This window comes from Pristiophorus japonicus, chromosome 1 (genome assembly GCF_044704955.1).
Source record: "Pristiophorus japonicus isolate sPriJap1 chromosome 1, sPriJap1.hap1, whole genome shotgun sequence".
NCBI classification, from domain to species: Eukaryota; Metazoa; Chordata; class Chondrichthyes; family Pristiophoridae; genus Pristiophorus; species Pristiophorus japonicus.
The window spans coordinates 377,820,085-377,832,586 of NC_091977.1; the positions used below are offsets into that span (position 1 = coordinate 377,820,085).

The following is a 12,502-nucleotide window of genomic DNA, read 5'->3' on the forward strand; positions in this document are numbered from 1 at the left end:
TCAGATCTACTTCCTTGCCCACTCCCCATAACCCCTTATTCCCTTATCGGTTAAGAAACTGTCTATCTCTGTCTTAAATTTATTCAATGACCCAGCTTCCACAGCTCTTAGAGGCAGCAGATTCCACAGATTTACAACCCTCTGAGAGAAGAAATTCCTACTTATTTCAGTTTTAAATGGATGGCCCCTTATTCTAAAATGATACCCTCTAGTTCTAGTCTCCCTTATCAGTGAAAACATCCTCTCTGCATCCACCTTGTCAAGCCTCCTCATAATCTTATACGTTTCGATAAGATCACCTCTCGTTCTTCTGAATTCCAATGAGTAGAGGCCCAACCTACTCAACCTATCTTCATAAGTCAACCCCCTGATCTCCGGAATCAACCTAGTGAACCTTCTCTGAAATGCCTCTAAAGCAAGTATATCCTTTCGTAAATATGGAAACCAAAACTGCATGCACTATTCTAGGAGTGGCCTCACCAATACCCTGTATAACTGTAGCAAGACTTCCCTGCTTTTATACTCCATCCCCTTTGCAATAAAGGCCAAGATTCCATTGGCCTTCCTGATCACTGATTGTACCTGCATACGAACCTTTTGTGTTTCATGCACCAGGATCCCCAGGTCCTGCTGTACTGCAGCACTTTGCAATTTTTGTCCATTTAAATAATAACTTGCTCTTTGATTTTTTTCTGCCAAAGTGCATAACCTCACACTTTCCAACATTATACTCCATCTGCCAATTTTTTGCCCACTCACTTAGCTTGTCTATGTCCTTTTGCAGGTTTTTGGTCTCCTAACACATTGCTTTTCCTCCCATCTTTGTATCGGCAGCAAACTTGGCTACATTACACTCAGTCCTTCATCCAAGTCGTTAATATAAATTGTAAATAGTTGGGGTCCCAGCACTGATCCCTGTGGCACCCCACTAGTTACTGATTGCCAACCAGAGAATGAACCATTTATCCCGACTCTCTGTTTTCTGTTAGTTAGCCAATCCTCTATCCATGCTAATATATTACCCCCAACCCCGTGAACTTTTATCTTGTGCAGTAACCTTTTATGTGGCACCTTGTCAAATGCCTTCTGGAAGTCCAAATACACCACATCCACTGGTTCACCTTTATCCACCCTGTTTGTTACATCCTCAAAGAATTCCAGCAAATTTGTCAAACATGACTTCCCCTTCATTACTCTGCCTGATTGAATTATGCTTTTCTAAATGTCCTGCTACTGCTTCTTTAATAATGGACTCCAACATTTCCCCAACCACAGATGTTAAGTTAACTGGTCTATAGTTTCCTGCTTTTTGTCTGCCTCCTTTTTTAAATAGGGACATTACATTTGTACTTTTCTAATCTGCTTGGACCTCCCCAGAATCCAGGGAATTTTGGTAAATTACAACCAATGCATCCACAATCCCTGCCACTACTTTTCTATGACCCTAGGATGCAAGCCATCAGCTTCAGGGGATTTATCCACCTTTAGTTCCATTATTTTACTGAGTACCACCTCCTTAGGATTGTGATTGTTTTAAGTTCCTCCCCCACCTTTCGCCCCTTCATGTGGTCCGGAGTCGATGTTGAAGACCTCCTAACTGTATACCACTGTGCCACCACCTCTGGTGGGTCTGTCCTGCCATGGGACAGGGCACACCCAGGGATGGTGATGGAGAAGCCTGGGACATTGGCTTAAATAAATGATTCTGCGAGTATGACTATGTCAGGCAGTATCTTGTCCAGTTTGTGGGACAGCTCTTCCAATTTTGGTACAAATCCCCAGATGTTAGTGAGGAGGACTTTACAAGGTCGACTGGGCTGTGTGTGCCATTGTCATGTCCGAAGCTAATGCCTAGTTCAATGCCGGGTGGAGTCCATCCAATTTTATTATTATTATTGTTTTTCATAGCGGTTTGTTACAACTGAGTAGCTTGCTAGGCCACTTCAGAGGGCAGTTAAGTTTCAAATACATTGCTGTGGGTCTGGAATCATATGCATGGCAGATTTCCTTCCCAAAAGAACATTAGTGAACCAGATGGGTTTTTACAACAATCTGGCAATTTCATGGTCACCATTGCTATACAAAGTGTTCATATTGAAATGTCACACATTACTTTATCGGCTTCCACATCAACAAGAAAAATTATATTTTTCATCAATTTGTAACTTGTGAGTCAGAGTAAGCCACTGGATTATGAGGAACAAAAAAAAAGCTTTGATTAAAACATGATAAATAATAGACTTAGAAATAGTTAAGTTACCCCAAGCAGTTGTTATGAGAAAGAACTTACATTTATGTATTGGCTTACCATGTCTCTTAGTGATGTCCCAAAGGGCTTTACATATGATTAATTGCTTTGACGTGCAGTCGCTGTTGTTACTTTGGCAAACATGGCAACCATGCTGTGCACAGCAATGTCTCACACACAGCAACTGGATGGATGACCAGCTTGTTTTTGGTGGTGTTGGTCAGAGGCAGAATGACAGAATTGGAGGATGCTGGAGTTATTTTGAAAGTAGCCTTATTTCTAAAAATGGATTGCCCCCTTCATTTCCCAAATACCAAGCGTAATGTGTTTGAAAACCTTCTCCAATTGTAAAAACAAGTCAATGTGTGCTGCCTGTGAACAATTTACATTCCAAGTGGACTTGGACATTTTGAATATTCACCTTTTTATGATTCCAGAGTGAGCACTCTGAAGAGTAACACATTTTTTCTTGAATTTATTACTTCGATAGGCTGTGGAAAGATTAAATGCTGAAAGAATCGGTCATGGATACTCAATCATTAAGGATCCCGCACTCTATAAGGAACTGCTATTGAAGCAAATCCATATTGAGGTAAAACAAAATGCTTCTAGTAAATACAAATGACAATTAACCTTATAGTTGTATTTGAAAGAATGTTTTTGCTATTTATATTTTTATTTTTTATAAAAAGGCATGCCCCCTCTCAAGTGTTCTCACAGGAGCATGCGATTCTGATTATACAAATCATCCAGTTGTCACGTAAGTCTTTTCACATCCTATTTATTTGACATTGTGTAGCCTGTGATTGCCATGGATGAGTTTATTTGTTTTGGTGTTATTGGCCTACAGGGGTCAGTGGAGCATTTCTATGTTTGTTCTGGTTGTATGATGCAGCCCGATCAGTTTCTCGAGTCAATGGCTCGCTTTTAACCATTGAAAGCCTTTTACAAAAAAGTTGCTTCCACCTCCAAAATGAGAGTGTCGTCTAATCCCATTCTCCTACTTTAATATTCTTATTTTTCAAGCGACCACTTAATTCCCTTTTCAAGTAATTCATGGACTCTGTTTTAGCTGAATTTTGTAGCAGAGAATACCATATTCGAATCACCTTGGTCTAAAGAATTTGTTTCTAACACTCTTTTTTGTGATTATCTTAAATTTGCGCCTTCTCCTTATTCTGTTTCCTTACAGTCTTACTGATCAGTGGAAGCAAAGAAATCTACTGAGCAGCTCATGTGCATAATAATATTTCTATTAATGTCACACTGTGTGCGATAACATTTTAAAAAAAAATGGCTGTCCCAGGAAGACAAAAATAAGCACAATGTACAGTGATGTTAATTATTTTTACAGAAAAATATATGAATATGAAACTACTTTTCCGCTTGAAAAGCAGAGGAATGTTTTGACTATATGTGTATATATATATATATATATATATATATATATATATATGGAGTAGATTATATATATACTAGCAAATGGGAGACAGGTGATTCATCTTTCAGCTCCTGTTTACAATTATAAATGGTAAAGTTTCAAAAAAGCAAATATAGCTTCAGATTTCTTTTCCCATTATAATGAACGTATGTTCAAAACCAATGATCATAGCAGCCAACAAATCATGGCGATTAAACCATGGTTTGGACTATAAACTATGGAACAGGTTTATTAATACTAGCAGATAAGCCGTGCAAGAGACAGTATAACAGCTTGCACTATTTTTGACGAACTTTTAACTCATGCACCCTGTTTGGATACAAAAATAACAAATGACATGAAAGCTCGCTAACTCAACTAATAATACAGAGGGGGTGAAATTGGGTATCGTACTGTTTGGGGCATTAACTTTTAAAAGTTTGAAAAATTAGCGGCAGACGGTAATCATTTCAGACTTTTGAAACATTTGCCGTTTGCGCTCCAAGGAGAAAGTGGAGCACTAAATCAGGCCCTCCACTTCCTTCCTGGAGCGCAATTGACAGCAGGTGTGGCTGTGAGTTCAGCAGCGTTGCACACTGGACCATGCAGTACTGCCGTGTTAAAAGGCTCCTTCCCTCCCTTAAAGGGAAGAGCCATCGCTGCAGGTTCTGCAAAAGAAAACAGTTACCTTCTCAACAACGGCAGCCGCGATCCCACACTCAAGCAGAGTGCCGGGCTGATCGATCGCGGGCAGAAACCTGTGAAAAAGGCTGCAAGAGAGAAGGTAATTTTTTAAATTTACTTACCTCAGCCACCTCGTCTTTAAGCATCGCCCCCGAATCAACCTGCCGCCCGATGTACGCCTTCTGCAGCTGTCGGTGTTTTCGCCCAGTGCTGCTGCAGGGTGCAGAATGCAATTCCAGGACTCTACCAGGGCAATGAACATGATGATAACGCCATAATCTCTGGGCGAAGGAGAGCGGGGTGCAATGGCACCGCAAAACTCCTGCCGAATATGGCGGGAGTCAATGTTATCACTGCGCCCGGTCGCAAAGCTATTTGCGTTCCGTTAGCCCCGCCCGGGGGCGCTAACAGAAGGCACAAAGGCACACAATTTTACCCTTAAGTCTTTACTGCAATTCTTATTGTGGTAAATCATAATTGCTCATGAATCTCCTTGAGAACCACCTTCAGTTGAGTTGTTAATCAGCGATACAAGAAGAACTGGTGAACTGGGAATACCATTCCTGGGATGTACTTCTCATACCTGTTGAAATTGAAAACTGAGCTGCAGGAGAACAAGAGGAGTCTCCCTTAGTTAAACCCAGTTTATCAACTTAACGGTTTCCTAAACTCCCCCACCTGTGTTACCCCAGTTATTGACACATTATTAATCATTTTACCTGAATTTAATATATTTCTGGACAAAGCTAGGGCTAATTAATTTCTACTTGCTTTGGAATCAAAACCTATTTACATAGGAAAAATGCCTTTGAAGTAACATTTTGCGTACTAAACAATAAATATATCTTCTCTAGCTTTAAAAAGCAACGAGCAATAAACAACAACTTGCATTACAATAGCACCTTTAATGTAACAAAACCAAACATGGGGTCCAAATTTAAAGTAACATTTAAAGACACAAATAACCTTCCGGAAATAATAGAGGACCAAGGGTCTAGTGAGAAGGAGGAACTGAAGGAAATCCTTATTAATCAGGAAATTGTGTTAGAGAAATTGATGGGACTGAAGGCTGATAAAACTCCAGGGCCTGATAGTCTGCATCCCAGAGTATTTAAAGAAGTGGCACTAGAAATAGTGGATGCATTGGTCCTTACTTTCCAACATTCTATAGACTCTGGATCAGTTCCTATGGGTTGGAGGGTAGCTAATGTAACCTCACTTTTTAAAAAAGGAGGGAGAGAGAAAACAGGGAATTATAGACCGACATCGGTAGTGGGGAAAATGTTGGAATCAATTATTAAAGATCTAATAGCAGTGCATTTGGAAAGCAGTAACATGATCGGTCCAAGTCAGCATGGATTTATGAAAGGAAAATCATGCTTGACAAATCTTCTAGAATTTTTTGAGTATGTAACTAGTAAAGTGGACAAGGGAGAGCCAGTGGATGTGGTGTATTTGGACTTTCAAAAGGCTTATGACAAGGTCACACACAAGAGATTAGTGTGCAAAATTAAAGCACATAGTATTGGGGGTAATGTATTGACGTGGATAGAGAACTGGTTGGCAGACAGGAAGCAAAGATTAGGAATAAACGGGTCCTTTTCAGAATGGCAGGCAGTGACTATGGGGTGCCACAAGGTTCAGTGCTGGGACCCCAGCTATTTACAATATACATTAATGATTTAGACAAAGGAATTGAATGTAATATATCCAAGTTTGCAGATGACACTAAGCTGGGTGGCATTGTGAGCTGTGAAGAGGATGCTAAGAGGCTGCAGAGTGACTTGGACAGGTTAGGTGAGTGGGCAAATGCATGGCAGATGCAGAATAATGTAGGTAAATGTGAGGTTATCCACTTTGGTGACAAAAACAGGAAGGCAGAATATTATCTGAATGGTGATATTAGGAAAAGGGGAGGTGCAACGAGACCTCGGTATCATGGTATATCAGTCATTGAAAGTTGGCATGCAGGTACAGCAGGCGGTGAAGAAGGCAGATGCCATGTTGGCCTTCATAGCAAGAGGATTTGAGTATAGGAGCGGGGAGGTCTTGCAGTGAGCAGTTGTACAGGGCCTTGGTGAGGCCACACCTTGAATATTGTGTATAGTTTTGGTCTCCTAATCTGAGGAAGGACATTCTTGCTATTGAGGGAGTGCAGCGAAGGTTTACCAGACTGCCCGGGATGGCAGGACTGACATATGAAAAAAGACTGGATCAACTGGGCTTATATTCAATGGAATTTAGAAGAAGAAGAGTGGATCTCATTGAAACATATAAAATTCTGACGGGATTGGACAGGTTAGATGTAGGAAGAATATTCCCGATGTTGGGGAAGTCCAGAACCAGGGGTCACAGTCTAAGGGTAAGGGGTAAGCTATTTAGGACCGAGATGAGGAGAAACTTCTTCACCCAGAGAGTGGTGAACCTGTGGAATTCTCTACCACAGAAAGTTATTGAGGCCAGTTCGTTATATATATTCAAAAGGGAGTTAGATGTGGCCCTTACGGCTAAAGGGATCAAGGGATATGGAGAGAAAGCAGGAATGGGGTACTAAAGTTGCAAAAATGATCAGCCATGATCATATTAAATAGTGGTGCAGGCTCGAAGGGCCGAATGGCCTACTCCTGCACCTATTTTCTATGTTTTTATGTTATATTTTAAATATAAAAAATTTATAGGCCTAGAAATTGAGGAATGCTGGAAATCTGCCGGTAACATTGACAGCCAAGAACAGAAGAACATAAGAATTAGGAACAGGAGTAGGCCCCAGTCTACTCAATCTATCATCATAAGGTAACCCCCTCATCTCCGGAATCAGCCTAGTGAATCGTCTCTGTACCCACTCCAAAGCTAGTATATCCTTCCTTAAGTAAGGTGACCAAAACTGCACGCAGTACTCCAGGTGCGGCCTCACCAATACCCTGTACAGTTGCAGCAGAACCTCCCTGCTTTTGTACTCCACCCCTCTCGCAATGAAGGCCAACATTCCATTCGCCTTCCTGATTACCTGCTGCACCTGCAAACTAACTTTTTGGGATTCATGCACAAGGACCCCTAGATCCCTCTGCATCGCAACATGTTGTAATTTCTCCCCATTAAAAAAATATTCCCTTTTACTGCTTTTTTTTTCCCAAGGTGGATGACCTCGCATTTTCCGACATTGTATTCCATCTGCCAAACCTTAGCCCATTCGCTTAACCTATCCAAATCTCTTTGCAGCCTCTCTGTGTCCTCTACACAACCCGCTTTCCCACTAATCTTTGTGTCATCTGCAAATTTTGTTACACTACACTCTGTCCCCTCTTTCAGGTCATCTATGTATATTGTAAACAGTTGTGGTCCCAAGGATAAGGTTCGTCGGCCGAGAGAGCGCAGGCAGTACTGGCATTTTGGTACTGCCTGCTCATTATCATCAGCGTGGTGGTGATTTGCTGGTGCAACGAGCTCTTTGCAGTGCTACTCTCAGGAGACCAAAGGTAACCTTGGTCTCCCGCTCGCAGCGTAGGGGAGTGAGGAAGAAAGGAGCGACCTGAACACTTGCCAAAATTATTAGCCACCGCCCGATGTTTGTCGATTTTATTTATTTGTTTATGACATGAATGCAGATAAAAGAGATTTTCTCACAGATCATTTTCAATCGTTGCAATGGAGTTCACCCATTGAGTTACTGACCCACAAACATTAGGTCTCCTGGAAATCTGCCCAAAAATGCAACATCCCCCACCTCCCTCCCCCTCCCCCCGCCGCTCCCCCTGTACCCACCACTGATGGGAAAAACATGATTGTTTAGCAGAAGAACCTTAACAAAGGAGGCGTTTGAAGTTCCGGCATCCATCCTCATTAGTCCTATCAGACTTCTCATGGCTGTTAACGCTGCCGAAAGATCTTTTAGCGACAGCAGTCACTGGCATGAATTAGCGCGGGTGGCAATGAGAGCGGAGAACTCCAAAATGGAACAGCTGCCGTCAACTCGGCGTTGCATGCTAATTGTTGTCACGCTCCATCTTATTAAAATACTCTCGCCGATATCAGTTGATGGCAGCACTGCTGAAATTGCCAGCTGGCGCGGTACCTGCCACCCGTTGTTTCGCCATTCATGGTGCTAACGAGTGCCGCAAACCTCCAGAATTCTAGGCCATAAACTTTATCTATATGCTTAGGTTATCATCTGCAGGCATGGGCTCAGGCTCCACATGCATGCTGATGATAGTCAGCTTTACTACTCCACCAATTTGCTTGACTCCTTGACTGCCTCTGTGTTATCAGATAGGTTGTCTGACCTCCTGTATTGGATGAGTTACAATTTCCTCCAACTCAACATAAGGAAGACCAAAGCCATTGTCTTCAGTCCCAGCCACAAACACCAAGGGGCTGGATTTTCGGTTGTCTAATGGCTCTGCTGGCAGCCAGAGGGAGCATAAGAGGTTACCGACTGGCTTTTAGCGCCCTGACCAAAAATTCATTCAAGTTGCACTGGGGGCACAAACCAGTAGCGCCTGGCTGCTGACGATCAGTGCGATCCTGATGTCAGTCCTGGTGCAACCCTCTCATTTAGTGACCGCCAAAAAACGTCTGGAAAAAGCAGTTGGTACAGGCTTCCAGAGTCCTTAACTGGTGACTACTTAAAGGGATGAGGAAGCGCTTCCCTCGGAAGTCACAGTCAGTGCAACGTTTATACAGAGCACGGTGCGTGAGCCTCCGAGTTTGCAGCGGCAGACAGACATAGCAGTTCAGCTTGAGAGAAACTTATTTCTAAAACTTTAATGGGGTCATTACTAGTTCGCCAGCATTGCATTCTACTTGAGTGGGTTACCTGGGTGAAGTTTATTACTTTTTTCCATTAATAATACTTGGTGGTGGACTGTGCCTGGGCAGTTCCAGCTGTCCCGGGTGAAGCCATCCCCTCCCCCTACCAGGAAGATCCTAAAGACTTGTAAGTGCACCCCTGTAACACACCCACCTACTCATCGAGCCCGATTTTGAGTGGCGACCACACCTCTGCAGCCTTCTTCCTTCTTTCCTTCCTTCCCTCTATCATTTTTGAGAGGCAACCTCTACTTTTGTTGTTATTATTGTTTTGTTTAAGCCGAGGGGAGAAGACATCTCTCCCATCCTGTCACAACAGAGGGAGGTGGCTTTTTTCTTTGCTTTTTTTTGCTTAAATCCCCTCGGTTTTTATGAAAGGTCATATTAGTCTCAGGCCTGAAACCTTGGGTGAGTGTAGCCCTTTAGCACCAGCAATGACGACACCAACTTCGCCGGTGACTGGGCAAGCGAGGACATACACAGGCATGGCAGTTGCAACCACTTCTGCTGCCCTGTCACCTTTCACCCTGATCACCAAAAAACCTGGGGGACAGAGTCACCCTCACCCCAACATGACCATCAAGGCGAGCGTCAAAGCCATGACTGGGATTCTCAGACCTTCAGCCATTGTTGCCACCTCGAAAATGTTCCTGAGGTCTGAGCGGGCGGTGTTCCTGGTCCTTAATAATGGACTCACGTTGGGTGGGACCTTCCCGCAGGTGGATCCTCTCGAGGATTATTTTATCCAATGTTCCACCCTTGATCACGAATATGCTCCTCCTCCCCCGCTTACACCAACTTGGGAAGGTGAGGTTGGGGATAGCGCTGATCCCACTCAGCTTCAGGGAGGCCAGTCTCCGTCATGTCTTCTCCTTCCGGCACCAGTTTTGCATTCAACTGGCAAGGGAGGAGGACGTGGAGGATGGATTTGTGGTTATCCACCAGGGGAGCTCCCTATCGCCTCTTCTGGACGTCGGACGATGTGCGATGCCACGCCTGCAATAAGGTGGGGCATGTACGTAAAAACCGCCCTGCCTCTAAGGCTGAAAAGACAAATAAGGCGGCTAAGGTTGGCACCGCCATTGCCTCTGCCCCACGACAGTAACACCAAATTTGCGGTCGAAGTCGGAGGCCAATGTCATCGCGGCCTCTGGCGGGGGGGAGGGGTGGGGGGTTGGGGAAGAGCATCTGTGTGGAAGGAAGGCGAGGAGGAAGACTAAACACCTCAGGCTGATACCCCCAGAGAGTGCGTATGGTACCATACATCCGCTCATTCGTGATCCCATGCCTGCGAGCGATTTCAAGCCCACGATCGTGCCCGCTCCTGCGGAAAACTTGCATCACGCGGTTGGGCTCAGGATATGGAGCCAAAAACAGAAGGAGGATATGGAGGTGGAAGCCTCTGCCGAGGTGGAGGTCACCAGTCCTGCCCCCCCCAACCCCCCCACCACCACCCCACCACCAACTCGCACAGTTGGCGGGAGTTGCCCATTCCTCCGGAGGGTGAGATAGATCCGTCTGTCCAACCTGCGCCTCCTGGGACTGGGAAGGAAGCCCACCCAATGGGGTGGGGGTGCTGTGGATCTGCACAAAGTAACACCGTCACTTGTCGCTGGGTCGGGCATCCTGGAGGCTGGGGCAGGCGAGGCCGATGGGACTAAGCTCGTCCAGCCACACCCTGGCATCCGCCGTAGTCGATAATTTTAATAGAAACCTCTGCCCACTGGGTTGGTAGGTGGTGGCGTGGGAGGCGAGGAGGGGGAGGGTTTGTGCTGGGTGTGTTGGGGGAACTTGGGATGGTTCTCTCCCTGGTTTCGCTACACAACCCGGTGCGTGAGGCGGAGCGGACCCCGAACTGCTGCTGCCCTCTGATCCAAGCCCCCTGGAGAAGCTCAGGGATGACTTCTCTGCCATCGCTCCTGGAGGTGGGATCGTGACAGAGGCGGGACCGACTGGTGAGGCCGAGCTGTCTGCTTCACCCTGTGTGGTGCGCAGGTCGGCCGCTGGCGACGACCTCCTGGAGGAGGAGGGCAACTTGGTGGAGGGCACTGGGGACGATTTGGAGTCCATCACCAGTGAGGCAGTGGATGCCCTCATTCCCCCGACCAAGTCTCCCCTCATCCCCTTTGAGGAGCTCCAGGAATCTCTGGTTGGTTGCCTGGGTCGTCACAATAAAGTCCAACTGGCCCTAAACAGATGGTCAGAGCATGCACTGCATATCAGAGCCGTCCGCTCCACTTCTCCCTGTCAGGAGTGGCAGCTAGCCTCTGGGAGCTGCTGCTCAAGAATCCACACCCTCCACGATAGTGGTTTCAGGTTGCTGATGGAGGGGCAGGGGTTACCCTAGCTGGCAAGGTGACCAGAGTCAGGGACGTACTGGATGGTGGAGAAGTAGGCTGGATGTTGGCAGATGGACCTGGCACAGCGCATCTCTTGGCATGGCATCCAGTCTGAGGACAAAGCCATCGAGACGCTAAAAGGCACTTGGTCCTGACTACACTAGGTGCGTTGAGGAGGCTCAGACGTGTGGAGCGATCCCGTCTGAGCTGCCCTCCGTTTAAATGGAATTTCTCATTGACCCCAGACCCCGAACCCTCCCCGAGAGCTGTTGCCTCACAAATTGAGCCTTTTTTCAGGTGCCTCTTCTGTGCCTTTCCACTCTGCATGGAGGGATTTCCTGTATGGGCTGCTCTTGCACACTCTCCAATTTGTCTTCTTTATCTAACATGCGGACATCCACCTTGCCTACCGCAGAAGGCGGGGGTCCCCAATGGAGGATTATTTACGCGGGAGTCCTCCCCTTTTCTATTGTGGACTTGGCGTCGGAGGTGTTGTATGCAGTGGTCCTGTGCAACTAATTTTTAAGTAGGTTCATGGACTCCCAGGCTGCCTGGAATTTCTGCGGCCTGGAAGAGTCCGTTTCCATGTATACATTGAGTGTAAGAGGCTGCAGCCAGTCTTCCAATTTTTGAAGGGCCTGCTCCTCAATTTTTGATGCACTTCAGTTCCACGCTCCAGATCCTTGGGCACCCAGTGCGGAGGGGAATGGGCAGATCAGAGGACCTCCTTGTTGGACTGCTCTTGGGCCTGGCCAAGGTGGCCATCAACAAGTCCAGGCAGCGGGCAGTCAAGGGCGTTGTTCGGCCTGACTGCCTGCCTCGCTTCCATGGTTATGTTGGTGCTCGGGTGACCTTGGAGATGGAGCACATGGTGTCCGTCGGTAGGCTTGAGGCCTTCTATGACCGGTGGGCACCAGAGGGACTGAAGTGCTTCATCACCTCCGGAAACAAAATTTTGAGTTGATTTTGTTTTGTTTAAATTTAGTTTAATTTGTGGTTTATTGC

At 45.8% G+C, this 12,502-nt stretch overlaps 1 protein-coding gene across 1 annotated transcript in view; it reads left to right on the forward strand.

Annotated features, from left to right (window-relative positions):
- LOC139265963 (adenosine deaminase-like) overlaps positions 1 to 12,502 on the forward strand; it is a 128,829-nt gene that overhangs the window by 85,104 nt on the left and 31,223 nt on the right. The window contains exons 6-7 of the mRNA XM_070883651.1: positions 2,739 to 2,840; positions 2,941 to 3,008. Of these exons, the coding sequence (XP_070739752.1) occupies positions 2,739 to 2,840; positions 2,941 to 3,008 (170 nt within the window). The remainder of the gene's footprint in view (positions 1 to 2,738; positions 2,841 to 2,940; positions 3,009 to 12,502) is intronic.